Genomic DNA, 27,702 nt, shown 5'->3' on the forward strand with positions numbered 1-27,702 from the left:
CCTGTTCACACTTTTCTTTCTGTCTTCTGCACAACTTCAGTAAACGGGCTCTAGTAAAAAAAAATGGCTACCTGGAGATGTAATGCTAGCGGTAGTTATACTACGATAAAGAATTTACACGCCCTCACTGTGGTCACGCGTGTTAAGCTTTTAACGATGTTTAAAATGATTTGGGTTTTCAGTGACTACAGTAAGCGACGTCAATAAACATCAAACAGGAACCGTGTGCTTAAGTTTGAACAAATTGTGGGTTTTGTTGCTTAAAGGAGCTATAAGTAATGCTAAGGCTGGGAGATAAATTAATTTGATTAATTCAAATTTACGATTTTATCTGGATTTTATTTTTGCAAATGTACTCATAGGGCTTCCATGGAGAGAATAGCTGCAATAGTTACGCTCTGAACCAAAGTAGTTCCGGACCGTACTTCTAGATTTGAAAGGAGAAAAACGTGACTAAGACATTGTTGATGGAGAGAACCGATTGTTTAGGGAATGTTACTAACATCCCGGGTGACAAATTTAGGTTAATTTTACAGTAAATATCTTACTTATAGCTCCTTTAAATATCAATTAGGGCTCAAATATTTGATGTTTTTTAGCAAGTTTTACCTTAGCTACACTCATGTAGGCACCAGTAAGCGTGTTAATTCTGCCTGGATTTTAACCCAGATCATTACATTTTTATTTTTATTTTGTGCAAATATGACGTTTCTCCACAGTTCAGTCAGAATTTCGGTTGTCTAACCTGTGGATTTGGGGCAAAGTTTTAAGAATTTAAGAAATTTCTCTGTTTTACCATCCGGCTTTATAATTTAAAGAATAAAGTAGAAATATCCTCAAATGTCCCTCAGTGGGGGAATTCAGGCGTAGCAGCAGCAACGGTGAAGCATGAAGATCTACAGAAAGTTAAATTTACAGTATGTTATTATCTGTCACAGTCACATTCATCCCTGGCCTGCGCTCACATGATACCATGATCATACGTTTAGGTAGAAAATCTGGAGTTTATCTTTGAATCTCAATAAACCAGGTAGAAAAATAAGTAAAAGCTGAGTAGGACCCGTTGACGGGTTCCTCTTTGTTGAAATGTTTCATCTCTTTTAAGAGACTTCTTCAGTCTGAGTTGTCGGTGAACTCAGCCTTAAAGGCAGAGGCTTTTCATAGTGGATCAGCACGGTTGGCTGATATTCTAAACTGGTTGTTCACCTGCAAGGGGACCAGTTTAGATTGTCAGTTAAACGTGTTGATCCACTATGTGAAGGGAGGCCTACTGCTTAAGAGTTTACCGTCTCTGGGAGAAGAGACGAAACCGTCCTTCAAAGAAAGACCCATCCAGAGGACAAATTCAATTTCTTTTCTTTCTTTTTTCTACCTGTCAAATCAGCAGATTTCTGTGTAAATACATTTGAAAATCTGGTTATTGTCACTTTTTTTTCTTAATTTTCCAAGTGTTTGAGGAAGAAGTTTTACGTTTTTGTTACTGATTCTTTTGTAGTTGAAGAGAGAATAAAAAAATTTTCATGTCTCCTTATATTAAGGTTATACCACAGCAAAATCCTCACATAACACTTCTGATGTTCTACCATGAGTTTTGGTCTGCCAGATTAACACTAGGACTCCCAGAATTCTGATACTACTAGAACTCCCACTGGCAGTCAATTTGACGGGTGACATTCTGACCAATGGAATGCGGGATTGGTGATGACGTCATCAACTGTAATGGTTCTAGTGGGCTTTATAAGCCCATTGTGGATATGTAGACCTAAAAATTAGGTCCAAAACATATTTTTACCACGTCCAACAATTGTTCCTTAAATTATTTATAATATACGATTGTAAATGGTGCTGAAAATAACACTGTAAATAAAAATTTTTTGCAAGAAAAGTTTATGACTAAAATGTTGAATTATTTACATAAATTCGGAAAATGCAATGTGGCAATAATAGATTACACTAAATAAAACAAAATAAAATTACACACTATGGTACCAAAAAAAGTTACAAGAAATTACATCACTATTTACAATTGAAAACAATAAATGGTTCTAAACTGTAATGAACACATTAAAAATCTAAATATTTAATAAAACTACAAGTGGAACTACACAAAACGATATATTTACAAGATTAGAAAACAGATCAAACACATTTTTTGCATGTCACAACGATATCCCCCGTGCATTTCCCGCACACCACCTTTTTGCACTTGTGACAGGCATCATGTGAGCGGTTTTTTGTACAGTGTTGACGCACCTAACACCGTTTTCTTTGCCTAAATAAAGGCGGCTCCTCATCTGAGGAGGGTTCGCCGCACACCAGCGGGTCTTTGGTGCGCTAGCTAGAATGCTGGTTGCTAGGCAACATCCCGTTGTGTTTCAACGCGGGAATAAAATAGAATGTAACTAACGGAGCCGTCAAAATGACGGGTGTGGGAGACAAAGGTAAAAGTAACGATATTTTTTATTTGTTTTTTTATTTTATTTAAAAAACAATATGGAAATAAAGGACATACAGATACAGGAAAAGTCAGCTAGCATGAATAATGTAAGACTCATGTAAAAAAAGTTATTACACTTCAAAATCCGAAAACAGTCAAAATGACTGCCTTGGGAGTTCTAGTGTTAAGGGCCACACATCTGCTCCCCTTAAGTGGCCCTGCACCTTTAAGCCAAAGCAGCCTGGTAATTAGAGTCATGGTGATATTAACTAGAATTTCACTGCTTCCTCTGATATAAATTTGGTTCCTAACAGTAATTCTTTTGCAGCGAGTTAATACCAACCTCCGTAAATAATTGTGCCGCTTCAGCACACTATCTGATTTGGAGACAGCAGAGAGTTGGTGATGCAATAAAGCCTGATCAGAACCAGAACCAGAACATGGTGAAAACGGAGTGCAGCTCTGACATTCCTCCAGTAAACGTGAGTGAGCTCCTCGTGTAAATTCTCCCAAGGGCCCCCTTTCTCCTCTCTCTGAATCTGGGTCTCTCTGTGCCATTCCTTCCCTTTTTTTCTCCTCGCCGCCCCATTGTTGTGCGCCCCTCTACTCTGTCCCTCTGCGGGCCCGGTGCCCAGCGCTGACCGAGCGCACAGAATATATAACCAGTCCCCTGACAGCGGAGGCACAGAGGACGGCTGGCACAAGTGTTGCCCCAGTTTGCGTTTTTTTTTTTTTTTTCACCCTTTTGCTGGGTAAGTAGGTTGGGAAACCTCGGTGACCCAGATTTGAGGGACTTTGGGTCTGATCGGGACTTTTGGTGTGGACGGACTGGACCTGGCTGCAGCTATCAGGATGAGAAGTTCTTAGATTTCTAACCCGGCTGGAAAGAGCCCGTGTTCCGCCTGAGAAATGTCCGCGCAGGGGTCGGTGCTGGCGCTGGGGAAATGTCTCGCCTGCCTGGAGTTCATGCGTAAGTAACTCGTCTTTGTTTCACTTTATTTGCAACTCGTTTCAACCACGTTTAGATGACACTCTGGAACATTTAGTGCGTCCAGTCGAGGAAAAACAAGCTCAGGTTTCCCCCCACATCCAACGGAGGAAACTCCAGGGAGGGTGGGATCTGGACACTGGGGGGTTCCAGTGGTGTTTCAATGTAGCAGGAACGAGCGGTGGGCGGAGGTCGGTGTGTTTTGGATGGAAGATAAGTTTTAGATCAAAAGATCAACGCTCTCCTCTCTGCGCACCGATGAACCGCTCGGAGATTCATACATCAGACCAGATCTGACTTCTGCAGCCGAGCCGCGCTCCGCTTTTCTCTTTCGAAGAACTGTCCTCTGCTACAGAGAATCCACTCCCCCCTTTTTCTTGTAAAGAGGCCCCCGCAGCTTTATTTTCCCCTCGGTTGGTGTCAGAACAGGAAAGAACTACAGGAGCCAGTTTGGCGCAATGGATTCGCATCTTGTCGCTGTTTATTTGCGCTGCGCATCCCAGTTTAGGACTTTTTACGCACCAAACTTCTGCATCAGAGCAATAAGTCTGATTTTGTATCACCTTTCAACAGCAGACTTAGATAGACTCTGATTAACTTTATTGAAATTTCGTTGCATACAGCTTACGACAATGTAATGCGATTGCAAATTAAATAAAATAACATCACAATATAAAGTGCAGCAGTGAAAAAAATGTAACAGTCCAGGAGAAAAGCAGTTTTTAAAAAAGTTTGCAGAAGAATGTTCCACTATAGTGCAAAGATAATGGAGCAAAAAAGGCATTAATTTGAAAAGTTCAGCAACGTTGGCAGTGCAAAATAATGATGCGAAACAGCTGGGTGAGTTTACCAAGTTTTGTGAATGTTCATTTTCAGGTTTTGCCACAGATTTGCATTTGAATTTAAAGCTAGGCTCGCACCATTTTGCATTCATCTAAACTCTTCTATTGTAGCTCTGGCTGCTTATTTAGTGCTGAACTAAATAAGCAGCCCCTCCTCCTGTGAAAGCATGGAGTGACACTGAACTGTTGATGTCACCGGGTTGTATACTTTACAGAAACCCCTCTTCCAGAGCCAGCATGGGGCAACAAGAGAGGAAATCTCCCCTTTAATGGGAAGAAACCTCTGGCAGAACTGGCTTAGTGCGATCTTCCATCTGCAGCAACCGGCTGATGGTTTGAGAAAAGGGACAAACACACATAAGAAGAAGACACAGAAGTTTGGTCTAGAAGCACTTTTTATGTTAAAGAAAAAGTAAAGTTCATGGCAGCTGTGGCTGCTTTAGTGGCTTCAACCAGAGCAGACACAGATAAGCAGGTAAGCTCTGAGCCAGTCTATGGGGTGAATAACAGGCGTGCATATACTCAGTTGCAGTGACAGCTCCTGTAATTGTTTACAATAATTGTAAATCATGCTTAGCTGCAGAGTATTAGTAGCTGATAGTTTTGTTCAGGCCTGGAGTGGCTATAATGAGTATTTTGACCCTAAAAAAAACAAGATAATTAAATATAGGCCTACTGTACTTAAGATAAGAGACGAGTTGTTCTTATTAAAAAAAAATAAAAAAATCTTATTCCATTGGCAGATCATTTAAACTTGTCTGCTCAAATCAAGGACAAATACGTGGATTTCAAGAACATTTTACTTACTTTTAGTTCCCTTTTTGCAGCGTAGTGAGGCTGAATACAAATACACTAATATCAGACTCTTTTGCAAAGAAATTTGAAGATCACATCTTTTTCCTTCCACTTCACACTTATGCAATTATTTGTCTTGGTTTATGACTTAAGATCCAAATAAAATGACAAATTTTGTACATGTTCAATGGGTTTGAATATTTTTACATCAGAAGGCTTTCTTTTGATTTAACAGGGCTTAATTTCTGTATCATGAAGATGATCCAAAGCACATCTATGTTTACTTGTATTAATTTGATAAAACATCCTCACACACTTTTGGGTTAAGATCCTTGAGGGGTTTCCACATGAATTTATTCGGTGGGTTTAGTTGAGCTGGCTCAGAATAAACATACTTTCAAATTATCAAAAGGGACATTCATGCAGCACAATAGGAACCAATCCGGTCAAACTCAGCATGGACCAATAGTAAGAGCATTACTAAACCACTGTGAAAGTCTGGTGTTAAGTAGGCCACCCTGTAAGTTAATCCAAAAATGTAAAAGAATCCAACAGCGTTAGACATTGACACTAAAAAAAAAAAAAAAACAATACAGCAAAGGATTTAATCATGTAGGAACAAGTGTAAAATTATCTATTTGGGATTAAACTTTCTAGAGCTTGGTTGTTTATCTGATGTGTGGTTTGTTCTGCAGCAGGCTTGCGTAATGAAATTTCAAATTAATCAGGGAAACAGGTAAAACCATCACTTATCCTAAATTCAGTTTCCTAAATGTTTGATTACTGCCACCAAGGCTTGATTTGAATATGTGGAGCAAAAAACAGCAGTTTCCCCTTTTGTGTTTAATGCGACAAAGCTGTGAACTCAAACAAGACCTCTGCAGAAATATGAAGATAAAAAAATGAGTGAGAGCTGGAAGTTTATGCCACACTGAATCAAACAGGATGTCCTCTCTGGACAAAAGAGGCTTCGCTGCAGGTTTAACAGGAAGGCTCATCGTGAGAGAAATAAAAGCAAGACAAAGACAATTCTGCTTAGATCATTTATATGGCAGCATTTCACAACATATCTAATCTCAAAGCACTTTACAAGGCAAACTGGCTCTGTTTATGGAAAGTTTATTTAATACCTACTTTATTTTAATATATTCCAATACATTTCAGTCACATAGACTCAGATTCAATAATTTTTAGTCAAGATTGTTCCTCCTTTGATCCTCTATCAGCTACTGGTAAAACTAATTTTTCCAACCAGTTGCATCAAATCTTTGGCTCCATTTGAATCCCTCTAATCAAAGCTCCTAGCTCCTGTTCCTTGACCTTTCACGGGGCCAACATTAAGAACTTAATCGTGGGGAGGAGAGGAGCTTCATACTACTGTGCTGATTTCGGACAGCCTTTAACTCTGACGTCTTTACGCGACAGAAACACACATTAATGATGCGAGTCAATGAACTACAAAGTGCGCGCTCTCTTCTCTTTAGCCATTGTCGTCAATTTCTGTGATTAAGGCTGTGTGTATATGTCATGTCATGCAAAGGATTGTGGGATTACATATAGCCTCTTAGCGTCGGTAAGAGACGTTGCAAGGTTAAATTAGCTAAATTAGCTGTGAGAGGAAGCATACAGGCTCCTTTCCCTGCCTCCTTCCTTACTGACTGCACTTTTCATGGCAACTGGTGACACACTCCCGCTTTGGCTGAAGAATCTTTATCCAGTAGAGTTATTTGGATGGAGCTTTTGACTTTGCAGCAATCCCTCGTGCTCAGCAAGCATGCAGCAGAAGAAACCTGAGGCATCAATAGCCGGCATGGGGACGATCTACAATCGGCTTGGAGTTTAGAAGACAAGAAGAAAACAGAAAGGCTGAAACAATGGACTAGGAGTACTTTCTATGAAGAAAGAAACAGAGAGCACACGGATAAGGGCTCCTCCCAGCTACACACAAAATACTGGACCACTTTCTAAAAGTTGGTGACAGAAATAATCACAAATAATGCGGGAGCAAGAGAAAACATAAAGTAAGGAAAGAGTTGAGCTGCTTCTTCGGTTGAAAGGGGGTACTCAAGGTGATTTGGTCCTGCTGCTCTGGTGGAGGATTTGTTGGGCTTGTCCCACTGGGGGGAGACGCTGGAGCACAACCAGAACTCATTGAAGGAATAACCCTCCTGCACTGGGAACAGCTGGACCTGGAGGGACGTTTTGGTTTCTCTCCTGGACTTCTTACCTCTATTGTTTGGTGCTTGGTGATACGATACATCTGCAGGAATTAAAGATTTTAATACATCCTTAAGTCATAAAGCTCTGCATCATAACAGGCAATAGAGAGCCAGAGAAGTGCTTCATAACTACTCAGTACTTTCTAAAAGGTTTAAGTCTTTTGGCCAAAAAATGTGATTGTTGTTCCCAAGTACCTGATCATTTCAGAAGAAATTGTTGACAGTAGCTCTTCCAAAACGGCCCTAAATTTCATTTTTGTGTTTTTATTTTCTGTCTGATCTGTAAATTTTATTTAGTCCACAAACAAGTGTTGAAGGGACCTACTGAGGTCTCTTCTGCTCGATCCAAGTAGCTCTCAGTCTAAACGACAACCTCATGAAAGCAGAGGGAACACTTTCTTTGAACGGAGGTGGTATTCTCAGAGGTGCAGGCTTAAAATGACAGCTTTCTTTCAGAAGCAGCTTACAGGTTGTTAACTGGTCAGAGACGCTGTCTCTGTGTCTGGAAGAAGATGCTGGACACAGAACCCAGAAGATTACCGCCCGTGTTTGTAGATGGGCTAAAAAGTATTGACAGATTTCTTCTATTTTTGCTTTTTTGGGTCACAGTTAAAGGTTCCAAATCAAGCAAATTTTAACATCAGACAAAGAAAACCAAAATAAGTACAAAAAGCTGTTTTCAAGTGATGTTTTTGTCCATTAAGAAATAAAACCCATCAAACCAACCTGGCCCTCTGAATAGTAATTCCCCCATAAATCGAATAACTGTGTGTTAACAACAACCAGCCAGTGTTTTACGATGTATCTGGCAGTGAGTCTTTCACTTTGCTGTGGAGGAACTTTCACTGACTCTTCTACGCTTCAATTTAGTCAAATAAGTCATCCAAAACCTTCCCCAAAAGTTTCTAGATGTGTGTTTTTTTTTTTGGCATACAAGCGATGGCACTTTGTGTTATTTGGGATCAGCAGTGGTTTCGCCTGGGATCTCTCCCATGGAGGCCCTTTTTTGCTCATTGTCTTTCTTATGAAGACAGGCAAGCGGATGAGAGGTCTGTAACTTCTTGACTCTATTTGTCTGACAGTGATCGGGTCTGGGCGTGGCTCATAAAACTGAACTCAGCGGTTAATCACAGTTAATTCATGATTAAACAGACACCATGATTTCAGACAGGACCAGGCTGATTTGGAAAGCTTGTTTCCTTTAAGAAATGAGATCATCATTTGCAAACTTGGTAGCACTGTTACCTTCCTGCAGGTCCTCAGTTTGAATCCCACCCTGGAGTCTTTCTGCATGGAGTTTGCATGTTCTCCTCCTGCATATGAACCTGGCCACCTGTTCAGGTGTACCCCGCCTCTGTCCTGATGGCTGCCTGGAGATACGCACCAAGCCCCCTGCGAGCCTGCAAGGACAAGCAGACATACTGTACAGACGATGGATGGATTTAAGTGCAACAATAATCCAAAAAGAACAGAAATGTATGAAGGGCAAATCCCTGTTATGGTAGTATACGCTTTGCTCCATTTAGCTCTGAAGTCAGAATTTGGATTTGTGAATAAAATCAAACACCAACCGGTCTTCCGGGTCCGATTTCAGATACTAGTTGCATTTAATAGCTGAAATGCGCAATGAGCAGGTTAACTACTACTAACGACAAAACCATGAAAAGTGTATATTTCTGCAGGTTGGACTTTCCAACACTGTAGCAACATCCATCTATTGTTTATACCCGCCTATCCTTACAGGGATGCTGGTACCTAACTCCGGTAGTCATTGGGCGAGAGGCAGGGTACAACCCGGACAGGTCGCCGGTCTATTTCCAGTCACAGGGCAACTTCTAGAGACACAAATTGTGCACCTCCCTACATCAACCGGTTCATTCTCGACCTCTGGGTTGGAAAATTTAACTGGAATAGCCCCTAAAGTTGGTATTATGAGTCGGATGGTACCTGAGTTCTGTATTCATGATGGCTGTACCGTCTATGTTTTATATCATACTTTCCGACAAGGCAAACTGGAACGCGAAAAGGCGGAGATGACGTAACCCGTTGCGCCGCCTTTCCAACTTGTAATACTGACTTTAGGGGTCGTTCCAGTTAAATTTTCCGACCCGGAGGTCGAGAATTCCCACAACCGAGGACAAATGGAACGAACTATAAGACTGACAGGATAAAGATGCCGATTCAAGCTCAAGATTGCAACTTTGTCACTGATTGTTTTAATAATATTTAGGCCTGTACTGTCCACATATATTGAAGTGTACCTTTAGCTTCACCTTGTGGTTAAAAATTAACAAAAAAAAAAAAAAAACACAATAAATGAAAACCCGTTCAGGAGCGGAAAGAAACGGCTCTTTTCTAGTCTGAACCGAGCCAGAAGTTATGGATCCTTGGAATGGAGCCGGAATTCCCGCCATCGGTGGAACACATGGCTCGTGTTGTTGTTCCTCCTGAGATCCACGTGAGCCCCGAGCAGCGCTTCCTATTGGTCGGCCTGGGACCAGACGCGAACGGAAAGCAGCTGCGGAGGTTCGGGCTTCACGCAAAAACCCGAGACACGCAGCGTGGAGGACGTCCAGCCCATCCCGTCCAGCTCAGGCTGTCTGTTAGCGGGGAGGAGGACTCTGTCAGCCCGCGGAATGGAGGAGGAACGCCGCGGTAAGTCGCTTCATTTCAGCAAATCTCAGATAAATGATCTAATTAGGAAGTTTTCCAGCTGTCACTCTTCTCTCTACGGGAATCTGCTGCGCTTTCAGCGTCATCCTCGTTTTGTCGGCGAGTTTTTTTGCCAATAAGCGTAAAGGAAAATACTTTTACGCACAGTTAACCAGCCGAGACAACTTATTATGAGCAGTAGAGTTGATGTAAATTGCCAGGCGGGAGGAGGCAGCTTTCCTCCTTCCAGCCTGTTTTTTTTTCCATGTCGCTGGACATGAGAGTATTTTTAAGAAACTAAATATTTAAGGATTTATTAAGAGTTGTACGGCCATGTAAATCCGACGCGTTAATTTAGTTAATGAGCAAATAAAACTGTAGTTGGACATTTGTGATGTACAGTCTGGAGAGCCCCATGAGGACTGAAGTGTGTTTTCAGGGTGTTTTTACTGGAGCTTGTAAACCCCGTGAACTTCCAGCTGACTGTTGGACCTCCTGTTAAAAACTGGGACTTCATGCATGTTGAACAACGAGCAGAACCTGGTTCCTTTTTTTAATGACATCCTGTCCTCACTGATTCATTTACTGCGTTATTTTAAGGGTTTCAGAGAATCCTAAAAAGAGAATCCTAAAAAAAACACATTTGAAAAAAAAAACATCTGAAAAAACTATATCTGGTCACTGTGCTGATCTCACAGATGAAGTCATCTCCGCAGAGGAACAGTGTTATGTAACATGTTAGTGTTTTCATGTGAGATGCTGACAGTGAACAGGGAGGAGCAGCGGTGTGGAAATACTTAATGTCTTCAGCTTTGGTAAGAAAAAGAAAAGGAAAAACTATGAAGAAACATCCATGACCTGGATGATTGAGAATCTTCACCAGCAAAAACTATGAAGATGAACACATCATGCGATCTCCTGTCATGCTTGTGTAAAAATACAGAATATCCGACAAAAACCAAAGATGTCTCAATCACTGAGGGTTTAGTGATTTATTTTTTTTCCTCAGAAGGATTCCTCTTCAGTTATTGAGCAATAATGCTGGTAATTCTTTACGATAAATGACAAAGTTTGCTATTTGCCTAGCCACTAACATTGCTAATAGTTTATTTCTATCTTATTTTGTCATTAAGATGAATACATGTTACGTGTGGGCGCATTCCTCGTCTTCATAGTGTATGTAGTGTTATGTTCTTACTGTGAATGGATTGTAAAGTACGTGTTTGTGGGAATGATTAATGATGACCTGATTTCTTTTTTTTCTTTTTTCTTTTTTAAGTAAGTTGTTGTGGGGAAATTATGAACAGTCACCATCTTACCTGCTCTAAATAAAACCCTTTCAATCTTCAGGTTTAATAATCTTCTGATGCTTCGATCAGTTGATCAGTTTTTTTTCTTTTATGTTTCAGAAAATGTTTTAAAACTAAAACACATTTTTCCTGATCTTAGAAGGCATCAGCAAACTGCCTGTTGCCCAATCATGTTTGTTTTTGAATTTTGTAAAAACCAGAGGATGGGTGGGAACCTTAGTTTTTAAAGCCTAAAGGGGGATCATCTTGCAATTTTTGTTTTGTGTTGATTTTTAAACTACCACTACTATCAGATTTTCTTTTGCTGTGGGCAGTTGCTCAGATCTGCCAGGCTTTATTATTTTCTACCTGTTGTTAAAAATAAATGAAAATAAAGCACAGCTTCTCTGTGTGTGCGTAGGGACCACAGTGGTGCAGCACAGGGGAGCAGACAGACTGATCTGTCTGATCAAAACTTTGCCTCATGGAGTCAAAATTGAGGGCTTTGTGAGTAGGGTTTTACCTCATCCATGGCAAGAATAACCAGGGGGATTTTTCAGGACAATGCCACAGACTTTTGATGGCACCAAAAGCATCTTTTGGTGCCTCCGCTTTTTCTACTTCTCCTGCTGCAGAAGAAAAGCAGAGCCAGTTTTTTCCAATATGATTTAGACTATTAAATACAGCGCGCTCATCTGTGGTTTGTAAATAGCAAAAGAGTTCACAGACCAGCTATTTTAGGTTTAGATTTAGGTTTAGATTTAGGTTTAGATGAAAAGTCAGTCAGTCTTGTGTTTTCTGTGCACAAGGAAAATGGAAGGCCTTCGTTTGATCAGTAGTACTAAAATATAAGTCTAATTACAGAACTGTGGTTAAAAAGTTTATAATTAACTTAAAATGCAGAAAACATCCAGGCAAGATTTTCACGTTTGATATCTGGTGAATGTAGATATTCCCCACAAACTTAGCAAATACTTTATATTAACTTTTCAGCCGCAACGACCAGATCCAGTCTGTGGGAAATCACAGACGGTCTGGCTGTCTGTGATTTCCCATAGTCTGAGGGGGGGTAGCGTCATTACCAAAAGCTGCTTTTGGTAATGACAATGTAGACCATCTTCTTTTAAATAGGGCAACTTTTTTATTGAAAATTAAAATCTTCATTAAATTATTGTTACAAGGTAGAAAACAAATAACTTGTCTGTTTTAATAATCATACTTTTTGCTTTCTTCTCAATTTAATCACAAGTATGACCACAAATATCCAGCAACAGGTATGTAGAATGGATCCAATTCTGCATTTCAGACCCAAATCTTGTTCTTGTTGGATAGACTTTTTTTTTTCCAGGCCAAGAAAATAAGAATCACTTTGCCCTTTCCCTGAAAATGTGGAAGCTGTATGACTGTAATAAGAAAAAATGACATTGCTTCTGTAATAAAATACAAGGAATCAGGATAAAAGTAAAAACAGCAAAAAACTACTAAATGAAATGCATCTAATAAACGGGGAGACGGTTAAGAAAACTGTTTAATGCTAGAAATAAAAGTTCATTCCCACAGCCGTGGTGGAAGCGCTTGGAAGGAACCTTTAATTCAGGTTTAACTTCAGTGTTCAGATCGCTTGGATCAGCTTCTAAAGGAAACAGCAGAACAGTAAACATGATAGACATGAGGAAATAATAAATATATAATATCTGATTTATGATTGGAGGAGCAGATAGGAACCACTGTTGGAGCAGTTTATTACAACTGCTATTCTAACAGGTCAGGTCTGTGTTCACAGTAAAACGGAAATGAAAATAACTTTTCTCTCTTCCTTGAAACCGTTCCCCTGGTGACTCTGACAGTTTAGTCTTTTGGTTTTATTTTCAGTTTTTCAAACGAAAAATGCAACTCAGACTGTTGTGCTCAGTTAGAGAATCTTTGTGCTGGTTTTTAGTGCTGGTTCTTTGGGTCAGAACCTCCTCCGTGTGCCGTAACAGCATAAACGCCGAGGTTAAGCTGCATCTTCTGACAGGTGGAGCCAACCTGTGAAAACACGCTCCTGACGGTGTTAATGTGAAGGCATGAGGTTACCCAGGGTCCCGTGCTCCAGACTGGACGTGTTCCAACAGAACGGTGGAATTTTCCAAACTTCAGCCCACGGATCGAGTTTTTTGGGCCAGGCCGGGCCGGGCCGTGGGTGTGGGCAGCGTGCTCTCCGCAGACCCGTCTCTCTGCCAGAATCAGACCCATAAAGACGGCCATTGAAGGAGGTCACATGATGAGGTCATGAGTGGACGGGGTGGGTGGGGGAGTTAGTGAATTTAGTCGCTTTAGCATAAAATATCTCACTAAGGTTAATTTTAGAGATGACACGTTTTAAACCAGTCGTTCGTTCCCTGCAGTAAATGTTTTAAAAGTTAAATTACATTTAAAAATAGTACTAATTACAGTAATTCAGTCAAGCTTTAGCCAATCTATACACTTTACATTGTTCTCACATGTTTCAGTCAGTTGTGGTCCTTTTTTATTATTATTATTTTTAAGGCTTCAGATGTCCTACAAACATTTATTACCAGGCATTGTTGGGTCTTAAATACTGAGTAACCCTTTCAAACACAGTAGTAGAGATCTGTTGAACCTGATGCTCTCATGTGTGCCAGAGTGTTTGTACCTGCTGGAGCTCTTGAAGATGTTTTTTATTCTTATTATTTGCGGTGGTATAATGTGCATGTTGCTTCATTTCCATGCAGTTCAGTGTGTAACGGCCATTGTTTGGCCTCTGCACTCCGAAGGCTTCAGACTCCACAAAGCCCACTTTGTCCCGGTGCGGTGGCCAGATCCTGCAGCTGGGGTGCTGTAGACGTTCTGACCCTCTGCGGTCCCGAGGTCCCCGGCGAGGCGGGAACTGGATGTTAGAGGAAATGTTTTATCCTGTCAGACTGAGATAAAACCCAGACAGGTCAGCAGGTTTTATTCAGGGCGTGTTCTGGTCGGGTCAGCGGGAGTTTTGTCAGGAAAAACTGCGGGAACTGGGTAAACAGCCACCGGCTTTTTGCATGCACCAATTATTTATCAGACGTGTAATCGGATAAAAGAGTGGAGAAACGTGTTTACTTTTGGTGCTTCTCTCAGTTTTGATCGTGGAGGATACGAAACAGGATTTCAACAAATATTTCAAGTTACCATGGTTGTTTGTTTTCACATACTTTAGCATCTCTGTAGTTACAACGGATAATGGCAGATAAAGGTAAAATAGACAGGTAGGTGCAGTTTGGAAGTAAGATATAAAGAAAGACTTCAGAAAAGAAGAGTTTTTGAGCCTTTATAACAATCTTCAGAAAGTCTGCACACACTGCGACTGATTTACAGTGAACCGTATAATATCCAGGTATTTTTTAATAATTTAATAATTTATTTAAGAGCTGCATCGACATCGGCTGTTACCTTGACCAAAAACGATGGTTTCACAGTCGTACTGAACTAAAACCAAACTTTACTACAAAAAATGTCAACAGGATTTCATTTTAGGGGCTTAAGGTACACAAAGATCTCGGTTCGTACCTCGCTGTTAAACTGGTGGTTCATTATGTTTTTGGTATGCTTCAATCAAGAGAAACCTTTTTTTATTTTTTATTTATTTTTATTTTTTTTTTACTTTATCCAGTAGTGATTATAGTATTACTTTATTTGTAAAAATGTTAGATTATGTTTTACAGTTTTGGTTTGATTATTTCCAATTCATTCAGGACAATCAGGCAGGCCTGTAGCCAATTCCTGTATAAATTACACAATAAAACCACCTGAAAAGGAATTTTTGAATGAGACTGCGGTGATATTTCAGTATTAAATCCTTAAATATCTTTAGAGATGTCTTAATATGTAGATCAGGGGATCCCCAAAGTGGGGGTTGTGATTTCATCCAAATGATGATGCAACATTTCTGACTTTACAATGTCAGTGATATGCTTGTTTTAATATAGCAAATTTTTAGATTTTTTTTTTCTCCAACATGTATGACTTTTCAACATCAGAAAACTTCTAAGTTTTTTATCGCAAATATGTGAAATTAATCTCAAAATTCCTACGTTTTTCTTTTGTTGAAATTTACTCCTCCGTGGCAAGTAATTTTTTTGGCCATAATACAAATTTTCTTCTTTTTGGAATTTACAAGAATAAAGTCCTAACATTAGGTATACAAGAATAAAAAACATTGCAAAAAATCAAGTCAGAATATTACGAGAATAAAGTCACATAATTGTTTCAAAGTCCTGAGAATTACACCAATTTGAAGCGGATTTGCTAAAAAAGGTTTAGTATTTCCTTATTTGTCAAATAGATACAAATTATAACTTTACAAGAGGCTCAACGATCCTCATTTTAACACAAGACTGCAAATTTTTCCAAGAGTTCTGACTTTAGTCTCCTAATTTCCAGGAAGGGGAAAAAAAAGAACCCACCAAAAGGGGGTTGCCGGTCTGTGTCGCTCTTATTTTTAGGGTCGCATGTGGAAAAGTATGGGAAGCCCTGATATAGACATTGTAATGTACGAGTCGTCCCTGAATGCACCTTCAGCTATCGGGATATCCCCTCAGAGGGAATCCTGCTGCTGTGCAGCATTTTAGGTCGATGCTACTCCAGGCAGCAGGATTTGAACCTTTTTAGCTGATTTAATTCTCCAGTAGAGTGACATTTACGTTGGGCTTGATGAACCTTAAAAAATGAACCTTACACAGTTTTACACGTCTGCTGTTTTAAGTGTTCCCTAAAACAGTGATGGCTGGAGATCCTCCCAGATTGATTTTGTGTCACTTTTTAAAGTTGCCCAACGGATCGTTATGCTGCACATAAACATTCTGGTTGTGTTTGGCTTAAAACCCACGCTGGGTTCGTTCCGTATACGGATGTGTTGGTTCTGAAGCGTTATCAGTACTTATTTGTGAACCTTTAGCTTCAGCTGTGGGATTATTTGATTATTTGGAATATTTGAAACAGATATAACTCTGACATATGATGCTGGCGTCAGCTGAATCATTAGAATTAGAATTTATTAAACACATAAACCTTTAATAAATGAAAGTGACAATGAATAAGATTTATTAGCTCTTCTTTTTATATAAAATGACACCGAGACTATAATTAGCTGATGTTTTCTGCCTCAGAGCAGGCACAGCTTTTTTATTTGAAATGCACACACAGCTACTCTTATAGTTTGTTGTTTAAGAATTAAGAAATTAAAGTTGAACATTGAGAAGGGCTCATAAATTGTTTCACTCATAAATTGTTTTCAGTGTGCCTTAAAGCCAAGTAGAGAAAACTACGAGTTATCTTTGGCAAATGTTGCTACTTCAAAGTGTATTAGGAAACGTGATTATCAGGTAAGTGTGGAAGTCAGACGTTGCTGCTGCAGGCTGCCTGAGATAAAGAGCATTTATCCTGAGCCGCTCTCGTTCCGTGGACGTAGAAGGAATGCTCTCAGCGTGTTGTCACACGCTTTGCGTCTCGGCCCGGGCCGGTCCTGCTCCACAGAGCCGGCCCTTCTTCAGATCGGAGCGTGGGAGTGTCTGCAGGGCAGCCACAATAAGAGATTGTTCTGCTGCAGTCAACAAACGCGTCACGCTGAAGGACTCTGTCACATGAACTTGAATGCAGGAGTTGAGCTGTGCAGCACAAAAACCCCGGGAACCATGGCGAAGAGCCTCGGTACGTTTCTGCCAGTCGGCGCCTGTTTACCCGAAGGAGGATCAAAGCCGGCCGCCTCTGTGTTTGGAGAGGAGGACGCAGCTGATGTGACGAGCTGCTTTGGTCCTTAGTCCGTGTTCTTTGTGTCCTGCAGTGTTTCCTGTCTGGAGGGGGATAGGAGCCAGTAGCGCCGTCGGGTGGAGCCAGGGCTGGGGCCGCTGCCTGAGATGGGAGCCGGATAGCGGAGACCGAGGGACCAGAATCCCGGCGTTCGACTACCCTGTGTGGCTGGTCTTCTGTCGCCGGGGGCGTGCCCGGCTCAGGGAGGTGTGTCAGAGAGGGAGAGGCGCCATCAGACTGCCCACAGACCTGCTGGGCTTAAATCTCCCCCAGCTCTTCAACATCCATCAGATTCCCAAGGTAAGGAAGGGCAGGAGGCCCCGCTCTTCTTATCCTACTGTTAAAAAAAAAAAGCAAAACAGCAATCCTCCAGTCACTCCTGGCTGTGACGTCTGTCTGTGAACGTTACGCAACTCAAATACAACAATGAATCATCTAATGAACCAAAGAAGATAAAATGACACTGTAGTCTTGGTCAAAAGCTTTAAAATAAATAATCTATCGTTTCATCTTCTTCATCATGTTTCTGTGGTAAACAGATCCATTAGCTTCAACAAAAGGTTCTTCTGGTGAGAAGCCAAAACGCAGCCTGACTAGATGTCCAGATGACTTCAACTTAACTTTTAACTTAACAACTTAGCTTTTAAATGACTTTAGGATTTCCCTGTATGTGTTGGAGGCTTCTGTGCCTCCATCCCTTTCAGCTTTGCTATGGAGGAGGAAATTCATCAATATTTCCCCCACTGAGCAACCTGGCACAGCTCTGTCTGTAGGCATGAAGTCTTAAGTTTCTTTTTATTAATCTCACTATGACTATTGTAAAGAAAAATTTCTGAGCCCTTTTCCCCACACTCATCCTTTGTCCTCCATCTTTGTTGTCAAACACGATGCCAGAGCTTCTCTCTGACAACGTGACAAACACATTTTGCACTTGAACTTTCTGCCTGAAAAAAAAAGCTCTCACCTTTTTCCGTATCCACCAGTTAACACACAATATGGAGGTGTGTGCATTTCTCCCCAGCTGAGCGGTCCAGTCCATAGAAAGACCGGCGCAGTCTCTGTGTGTAAGGGGTCTGATCTGGGCTGGGCGATATGGCTTAAAAAATAAAATCTCCCACTTTATTACACCAAATCCAGTTAATCAGTTATTTTTCATCGTCTTTGTTTCATAAAAAAAAGAAAAATTATTTTAAAAACATATTTCAGGCGTTTCCTCTGGGAGTTGACCTGAAATCAAAATTCAACTAAATCCAAGCTGTGAAACATGATTGTAAACCAAGATGGCCGCCCTGCCGTCGTAAACAATGAAAATATAACTAAATGTTTGCTGCTGGAGGTGTAACTTCAAACTTAATTAAAAAATAAGTTAAAGAGTAAATTAAAAGTGTGTCATATTATGGTTAAAAAATGGTTCTTTACAACATTTTGATAACATATTTCCTAAACATATAGTCAGCATTGCTGCTATTCTCTTCATGGAAGTGCGTCTGCAAAATAAAATCCCAATTTTCCAAGAATTGAATCTCAACAAATTGTAAATTCGAATTAATCGATTTAAATCGAAGACTGACTCTGTTTAGCTGTTGATTCACGTCCATTTAATCGTGGCCAAAGTCATGGTTGGATGCAAAGCAGTGGCGCCGCATGGTTCTCAGCCACGACATTTACGAACAACCAGGATCTCGCCAAAGAAGTTTTGTGTTTCCTCAAAAGAGTCGGAGAACTCTTTCAGTGCAATCAAGGGTAATTGGAGGTATATTGTGTCTTTATTGTCCTGATGGGGCCACAGTCTGGTGGGAGGTAAATGCACAGTAAATTGTAATTTACAAAACTGTAATTGACAACAAATTATCATAGTTGTTTATGGCTGATTTTAAGTAATTTTTCATTTATTTTGCAAAGAAAAACCAACAGTCAAAACTGTTTAGCTTGAGTTCCTGCTCCCGATCCCTTCCCAGAACTAACCCAGCTTCACGTGTTCCGATAACCGGATCACAGACGCTGAACCAGGACAGCTGAACAGCCCCTCCATCTCTAGCACACACCTTCATTTAAGTCTGGCTACTATTATTATTATTATTTGTGACATTTATTATATTGTTTTAAAGCATCAGAAGAGGCCTTTAGGCTCTCTAGGACAGTGAGCTCTGCTGTAAATTGGATAAACGTCACTTTCCAATAAAAGGATTCCTGTTTGGGAGAAAAACGGTTTAGGAACCTCTGCTTTACGGAGTTGTTTGGTTCCCAGAACCCTCAGAGAGACACAGGAGCTGTTTGGAGCGTGCTGCTGCACTCGTCTTATCTCTTCAACCCAAATAGCATTTGCATCAGCGTTCCCAGTCATGCAAAACCATGAGGGTCAACAAAATAGACGTTCTACAACGTTTGAGGAGTTTACCGCTTTTAAAACTGGCTCAAGGTCTCCAGATTAAATGCATTTTCCCGCTAGATGTCGTCATCCTTGTAACAAGAATAGTATCAGAAAACGTTGCTGCTGTTTCAAAAGCAGAAGCAGATATCTGCTCATGATTTGCTCAGACTTACAAACTAAGATTGTTACTTTATACGTTAAAAGAACCATAAAAAGGAAATGAATAAGACTTTTAAATTTGGTAAAACGGAGTCTTTTTTTTTTTCTTTCTTTTTTTTTTTTTTACCTGTGACGTTGGTGATATCCCTGCAGCTAAATATTTGCACGACTCCCATTTGTGTTTAATTTCACATCCTCTATCTGAGCCCAGCGTGATGCAGTCGAATATTTTAAACCAAGCAGAACAGATTTCAACATGTTGCCTGCATCCAGTCTGCCTCTGATGCATTTTTAGAACGGAGTCTGAAGAAGCGTCTGATCTGCAGTAGTGACGCGTGTTTTATTTTTTTTTTTTTTTAAATAACTTGACACCTGGGTAATGTTCTCAGGGCTGCAACACTGGTCCCTGCTCCTTTTCTCTGTAGAGATACGTTTGTTAACCGGGTCGTTTAAAAGTCAAATTAGTACTATGGTGCAAAAAGTGACAAAAACTATTTACCGGCTGTCTTAAAAACAACCAGAATGATCAACACATCTAGATCTGAATAGGTTTGACAGGTTTTACCTGTTTAACCAACAGTTTTAGTGCTTAAAGCCACTTTTCATTTTATATGGTGCATTCTAAAAGCCCTGACTTAGCTCCCATGTGTTGCTCGCAAGCAGCCTGACTTTTAATCAGTTTGATTTATAAATGCACCAATCAGGCAGATATCCTATTGGTCTTTCTGTTTATGTAAGGTGAATGCTTTGAGGTCCTCTGGATTTGATAAAGCTCTGTACAAGTACAGACCATTCCTGCTCTCTGTTTGTTCCCTGGCACATGCGTGATTCTGCCTTTGTATTAGGGCTGGGATGGAAATGAGAAAAAGGAAACGGCTAAAATCCCACGATATCCCCAAAAGATCCCCAAGGCAAGATAAGTTTATTTGTAGCACATTTCAGTATCCAGACAATTCAAAGTGCTGAACATGAACAGAACATAAAGGAAAGAAAACATTACAGAGGAAAACACATAGCTGTGGAATAATAGCAGCAGGTCAAGATAAGTTGGACTACAAACTTAATCTAATGAAGTTTCAGTGAAATAAATCAGTTTAAATTGAACATTAGCATCCAAGGGCAGCTCTAAACTAAAAGTTTTTTAACTTCAATTTAAAGGAACTCAGGCTTTCAGCACTTTTAGTTTTCTGGGAGTTTGTTCCAGATCAGTGGAGCATAGGAACTAAATGCTGCTTCTCCATGTCTTGTTCTGGTTCTGGTTCTGCAGAGCAGGCTGGAGCCAGAAGACCTGAGTGGTCTGGAGGGTTGATGCCCTGATAACAAGTCTGTGATGTATTTAGGTGCTAAACCATTCAGGGATTTATAGACTAACAGAGGTAATCACAAAGAACTGTTGATCAAAATTGTCAACGATATAAAATAAATTCTATAAAAGTAAGATTGGAGGTAAGTTGTGACGTCACCGTCCGTCTGAGGAGCTCCGCTGAGACGATGCGTCTGTTCGGCCCCCAGGTGTTCAGGGAGGAAAGCATCATCTCCGGATACCGTCACCCTCAGAGCTCCGCCATGGACTGCGTCCTCAGCAGCTTCCAGATGAACAACGAAACCATCAACATATGGACCCACTTCCTGCCCACATGGTGACAACCAGCCTCTGATTGTTTCTGTCCAGTCTTTTCCTCCTTTAATGAATCGTTTTTCACAATGAGCCGGTTCACTGAACACTTGGCTGCAGGTACTTTGTGTGGCGGTTCCTGGCCCTGTGCTCCAGCGTGAACTTCGTGAACGACAGCTACACCTGGCCCCTGCTGGTCTACATGCTGCTCATCTGCATTTACCCGTTCACCTCCAGCTGCGCCCACACCTTCAGCTCCATGTCCGCAGAGTCCCGCCACATCTGCTACTTCTTCGACTACGGGGCCCTCAGCCTCTACAGCCTGGGTAAGAGACGCCTCCGGGGCCCGGCCAAGGGCCGGTTCACACAAACGAAGAAGAGTTACGCCTTCAGCTCATGTTCAGGTTTTTTATTTGTAACTTGCAACAAAACTATTAAATCAGATATTGAAATCACATTTTTACTGAAGGAAGGAAAACCCCGAATTGTATGAACCGACACACATCTGCATTTTATAAATTTTCCCCTTTTTTTTTTTTTTTTAAGAAAATCCTAAAACTCAGAAGAGTATGTATTACTAATCCAAATGGATAAAAACCTATTCAGCTAAATAACATGACATCAATGAATGATGATCTACATTACAGTTAAATCCACAAAAAAACACAAATGTGTAGATTTTGTGGTACTGTTCCAACTTTCTGCAGCAGTGCTGCAGCTGAAAACTGTTCATTTAAAGCCTGAGGCAACAAGTACTAGGTGCACATTTCTCATCAGTTTCCCCCATTTGTGAAGGATAAAACATCAGTATGATTTTTCCTCTAAGCTGATCCGGATCTTGTTTTTTAACGGGAACAGGCTCTGTCACATTCTGTCCACATTAAATATGAAAACCTCAACAGATTCTCAGAAGCACCTTCAAGTCTCTTCACACTGCAAAAAGGTGAAATTAGTAGATTTTCTTTCCTTGATTTGAGCAGCTAAAAAAGTATTTTTACCCCTAAAATAACATAATTAGATATCTTGCACTTGAAAAAAGATGATGGAGATTAATTGTTCTTATTTTAAGGGCAAAAGTCTTATTCCATTGGCAAATAAGTTTACTTTCCTGCTCAAATGAAGGAAAAATACTAATTTCAAGAAGATTTTACTTACTTTTAGTTCCCTTTTTGCAGTGCAACCATAGACTTCTTTGTCTTCTCCATTTAAATCAGCAAAGTCGTTCGTGCTACTCACTTAAATTGATGTATAAACCCTAGAGGCTGAGTCTGACCTTCTCCTTGTCCACACTGGAGATTTCTTAGTCAGATAAGCGATGAGCAGAATATGAAAACATTCCTCAGGCAGAGCATTTCCTCACACAGGAACTCTGAAGCTCTGAACAATAGAGACGTTGAGTGTTTTGGGAGTGATTTTTATTGTTTTTTTATATAAAACATTTGTAAAGGTCAAACAACCGGCCTTCAGCTTGTTGAACCCGTTTGCTACGAATTTCGCCTTATTTGAGTTGAAGCAGTTTGGTCACTTCTGAGGACGTTTAACAGATTAAATGTTTCGTGCTCTTTGACTTGCAAATTCCCAACAGTATCATCCAAATTCTTTTCATTCTGTGTTTGAGCTGCGTCTTCCACGACCGCCGCTTGTCTGATTTGCATGTCAGACTTTATGTGATAACGCTGATGCTCTGCTGCCTTCCTGTCTGCTTAGCTGGCAGATTGTATATTTGAACCATTTCAGCGTGCTCTTAATCTGAAGGCTAACAGTTGGGAATAACATTACAGGTGAAGAGTTATTTTTCAGGTGCAGAAATGTGTTTAAAGTTCTTAAAGAAGTCAGACTTTGGCGTAAAAACCTCTTTGCTTTGGGGCTAAATAACAAAAGATAAACATAGATCTATTTGTCAATTTCCTTTTTAATCATCTAATTTATTCTACAACAAACCAAATAATCATCCTTCATCTAAATGCCAACTTGATTTATCTGATTTATCTTAATTTATTTGCCAGAAAAGCAGCACGTTCAAACGTTTTAATGACATTTTGTACTTTGGGGGCCTCTAGTGGTCAAATCAGAAACAAAACTGTGAAGACGGCTGCTTTATCTTCCAAAAATAATTAGATTTATTAACTAATTAGATCTTTGGTTTAGTTTTATCAGAAACGTGCGTGAATTGTTCCGGTTTCTGAGGCTAGACCAAATTTCCATTCAAGAGACGAATTAAAAGCAGCAAATTCAAAGCTAAAAACATTAAAGAGATCCTCTGAAAGCCTGAAAGGTGCCGCTGCTGACCAGTCCTGTGTTTGTGTGCAGGTTGTGCCATCAGCTATGGATACTACGTGATGCCAGACTGCTGGGTGAACAGTTGGATCCATCAACATTTTGTTCTCATCGCCATCGGGAACTCTCTGTTCTGCACCAGCATGTCCTGCTATTCCAGGTGAGACTCTCTACGCTCTCCTGGATGGTTGCAGGTGAAATTCCCCTGCTGAGATAACCAGCTCAGCGTCTAGAAGAGCTTCACTCTGAGGCGGTGAAGGTCTAAGGCTGGTTTCTTATGCGGCTTTAAGCATGTAGACCCTTCAGGTCATGGGACACCTGCTCCCTCGGCGCTCCCAGGACCAGAACTAAACAACCAGAAGCACCATTTAGTTTCTAAGCTCTCAGTTCTGAAACTTCCTGAAAACCTGAGATGTGCAGAAACTGTTGGCTTTGAATTAAGACCTGAAAGCATTAATTTTTACTGCATGTGTGGATGAATGGACAAATCTATTATTTTACGTGTTAATTTTTTCTAGTTATTTAATAAATTGTTTAAAGGTGTGTAGCCAAAGAAGACCAAAAACTGTTTGATCATGATACAATAAAGCTACATATACCATGCCTCCATCTTGATAGTGTTTTGATAAAATATAATCCCGTCTCGGGCGCGATTAGCAGATGTAAACAGACGAGGTGCCATCTAGTGACAGTATCGCAGAAATATCACAATGCTGGTTTGCTTAATTACAAAATCTAAATTAAAAAAATGGTTAAGTGTCCGCTTTAGTGAACACCAGCGTTCAGACTGTATTCCCAGAGACATTCCAGACTTTTCCCTCTTGGAATCATATATTTTTGTTACTGGATCTTGGACCTTTCTTCATTGTTTAGCCTAGAGATGCTAATAGCCGTTAGCCGCTTCCTTGTTTCATCCCCTGCACTGCGTACTTCCATTAATATCGTAAATAAACATGAAAGGCTTTATTTTCTAACAAACTGAGTAAAAACAGAGCATAAAACACCAAGATAACAACTAATACGCCAGCAGGACGTGATAATCTTTCATAAAAACTTTGGATGCAACCAGAGTGAACTACTGACGTATGAATAAATAAAAAGTCAAATAACGTGGCTATGCACCTTTTTAAAATATGTGTTTTACTCCTTGTTTCTGCACATGCATTAGCTAAACATGAATGTAATTATTGTTACATTGTTCTGTTTAGTGTGATTAGTCCAATTGATGCTTCGTGTCCCCATCACTTCAATCATTATCAATAGACACACGCTGGCAAATCAAATTGTTTTCATAACAGTAGCTGAACTCCATGTGGGCCGAATTATACTGGGAGGCATTTTCGTTCTGTATTTTATTTAAATGTGTTAAACACGAGCCGCCCCGGTGGAACTGGGTTTAAATGGAAAAAGTGTGACTCCTGTTTGCTGGAGAAGTATTTCTCATTCAGGTTTGCATTCTGCGTGTAACTGAAAGCATCTGGAACAGCATTACTGCTGTCATGTGACCCTTAGACTCCCCCACAGAAACCAAATTCTTTTAGTTTCAGCAGCCCTGAAACTAGATTAGAAACTCTGTAAACGCTGCTCGGTTGGTTTATCCTACAGAAATCTGCACCGAGGCGGTTAAAAAGTTCAACATTTACTGTTTGTTTTTGCACAGATTTGTGGAGCTGCAGTTCCCCAAGAGGAGTAAAGCCTTACGGACCGGAGCGTTTGTTGTGCCGTTCATATTCGACACGGTCCCTCTGTTTTACAGGGTGAGTCCTTACGTCCCTCCTCAGTCTGAAAACGTCCGATTATGTAAGCTCCCAGACCTGATTAGTGGCAGGTTTAACAGGTTTAATGAGACTTTGGCCCACTGACCCAGGATCTGACACCCTTCCTTTACTCAATACATTTCTGCCATTAGTGATTCTGCTAATCCCTTCCAGAATTACTCTGTTATGCAATCTGAAATGTTGTAACAGAATAAAATGAAGCACTTCTTTGGTTTTCAGGCACTGATCTGCTTGTGGGGTGGCGACAGCCCGAGCGACGCCCTGTCCAGTCATTGTTACCACCTCCTCTTCGCCTTCCTCACCTGCTTCCTGTTCACCGCCCACCTGCCAGAGAGGCTGGCCCCGGGCCGCTTCGACTACATCGGTACGTCCTCCTGTGCAGCAAATAATGAATCACAATCAGATATACAGAACAGAGCTAATGAGCTCATTTCTGAGCGGGAATCAGAGCCAAGAGGCTTGGGGTAACTGGAGGAGCTGCAGAGATCAAGGTCTAAAATTATTCATCATTTTCTCGTCAGTTTTAAAATTATGCGCTCCTTCTTGTTGTTCTGCCACATAAATTCCCAATAAAATGAGCTGATGTTTGTGATTAAAGTGAAGAAGTTCAAAGGATCTGAATGTCTGAAAGAGAAACCTTTGGGGAAGTTATTCAGGGTAATTCCTCCTAAACGGGGCGTTACTGTTAAATAACGCCTTTTATCTCCGCCTGAACAATATTGGCTCCACATCAGACCCGCTTTTGATCCGACGCTGAGTAAACTCCTCCTATTGTTCCTTTGCTCTTCGTCTTTTTGATCCCACAAAGTTTTAATTGTTAGAAACAATTAAAAAAAATCAGTTGGTTTACAAGTGATGCCAAATAACACAAAGACTGTTGAATTCTAACCAGGCTTTCATCATTTAAACCTACAAATGTTGGATTCAAATCAAGAGATTAAAAATGTTACCTAACAGACTAAACTTTGTATTAATGCAGATTACAGAATCTGGATGTAAAGATTAATTTGGGGGGATTTTAAAGGGAGAATAGCTTCTTGTTGCTGCTTAGTTTTACCCAAGAGCTTTTAAAAATGATCTAATTCTTTAATGCGGATGTATTATTGTTTAAATAAATCAACTGTAAAGCCTTAAGTGCCATTTTGAGGGAGTTATAATCTTTCCTGTTCTGTGTGTCTGGAGGCATGTTTGGAAAAAAAGTGAGCTCAGAATCTAGTCTGGAAAACTAGTAGAAAGGAAAAATGTTTGGATTGAAGTATTTTCATCAAGCCTGAACATGGATGGGAAAATATTAAATAGATTATGATCAAACAGTTGCTTTTAGAAATGGATAATTGAATCATATTTGCTTTTCCAGCCTTTATTCCCGTACCTGTTCTGTAACGGTTTTGTTTTTGCTTCTGCAAAACGGCTTCTGTCATAATTTCCAAAAAAACTTTTGTTTTTGTGCTTGGAAATATTTTCTAAAATTTAATCTAAACCCTGGAGATTTAAGTCGTCTGGAAGCAGGAATCTCTGGCTGTGTTTGTTCTGCATAAAATTTGGGGAAATAGTTTTGATCCCAGGTCATTGATTTACTAATTGTCCCAGAAAAACTCCATATGACAAACGTGCAGCATTAATTCAGACGTTTTCTTTGAAAATGGGACTGATTTTATTATTTTGACACTTTTGTTTGAAAACCTGGTTGGACCTGCAGCACTGAGGACGGACTGGTCTCTCGGTTCCAGCACTAACGGCGCCCTGTGTTTGTCGCTCAGGCCACAGCCACCAGCTGTTCCACGTCAGCGCCGTGGTGGGAACCCACTTCCAGATGGAGGGCGTCATAGCGGACATGACGTCTCGGAGGGCGTGGCTCCAGCTCCACGGGGCCACGCCGTCCTTCCTGGGGACCATCGGCGCTCTGGCCGTCAGCCTCGCCCTCAACCTGGCCATCATCGGCATTTTCAGCACTCCGCTGCTGTGGAAAAGCCGACACGGCAGCAAGCAGCAGCAGCAGCAGCATGTCTGCAAGGAGCAGTAAGGAAAAGCTTCCCAGAAACAGTGGAGCCGTTTGCTTTCCAAAGGAAAGGTTTGGCTGGTCGTCAGCTCCAAGTCGCGCTGGTTTAACAGTTTCCCTCTCACGTATCTTAGGCGCTTTGTGTTTGCTCAGCGGCTGAAGACCCGGTCCTTCATTAAAGCCTCGTTCTGATGCTCTTAAGGTTCTGGGTTGAAGGAAGCTCGCTGTCGTGGCACAGCGCCCTCACTGCCAGTTTTAAACCTCAGACTGGAAACATTCAGTTTGAACTGACAGAATTTCCTTCAGGTTTCTGAGAAATCCTCGGAAATGTTCCTCCTAACTGGACCGATGGGTCGGTCGGGTTGTTCTGTGAGCCTGACGGCTCCATAAAATAATGCAGATTGGATCGGCAGCTCTTAAACGTCCGCCATCGATCCCACTCCTCGCTCACGGGAATTGATTTTCAGAGCCGTGCGGTTCTTTTTCTCTCCCCCCCC

General features: G+C 40.8%; 1 protein-coding gene and 1 long non-coding RNA gene across 4 annotated transcripts; one reads left to right on the forward strand and one right to left on the reverse strand.

Moving 5' to 3' along the window:
• Positions 1–3,046: 3,046 nt before the first annotated feature.
• Positions 3,047–27,702, forward strand: paqr6 (progestin and adipoQ receptor family member VI). 3 transcript variants are annotated; one of them, XM_036135465.1, is made up of 8 exons: positions 3,047–3,407; positions 17,041–17,306; positions 21,049–21,176; positions 21,272–21,477; positions 23,462–23,588; positions 25,089–25,185; positions 25,426–25,570; positions 26,967–27,702. In XM_036135465.1, the coding sequence occupies exons 1-8, from the start codon at positions 3,347–3,349 to the stop codon at positions 27,227–27,229; spliced, it is 1,293 nt and encodes a 430-aa protein (XP_035991358.1). In that variant the 5' UTR covers positions 3,047–3,346; the 3' UTR covers positions 27,230–27,702. The 3 variants fall into 3 exon arrangements, with proteins under 3 accessions (XP_035991358.1, XP_035991359.1, XP_035991357.1); XM_036135466.1 differs by lacking the exon at positions 3,047–3,407 and adding an exon at positions 9,828–9,936; XM_036135464.1 differs by lacking the exon at positions 3,047–3,407 and adding an exon at positions 16,639–16,907.
• LOC118562698 lies at positions 17,078–18,186 on the reverse strand. The gene is made up of 2 exons (XR_004930766.1): positions 17,971–18,186; positions 17,078–17,343 (listed from the first exon to the last, which is right to left on the reverse strand). It is a non-coding gene; the product is annotated as an uncharacterized LOC118562698 (long non-coding RNA).

The sequence above is a fragment of the Fundulus heteroclitus genome, chromosome 3, assembly GCF_011125445.2.
Source record: "Fundulus heteroclitus isolate FHET01 chromosome 3, MU-UCD_Fhet_4.1, whole genome shotgun sequence".
Classification (NCBI taxonomy): domain Eukaryota; kingdom Metazoa; phylum Chordata; class Actinopteri; order Cyprinodontiformes; family Fundulidae; genus Fundulus; species Fundulus heteroclitus.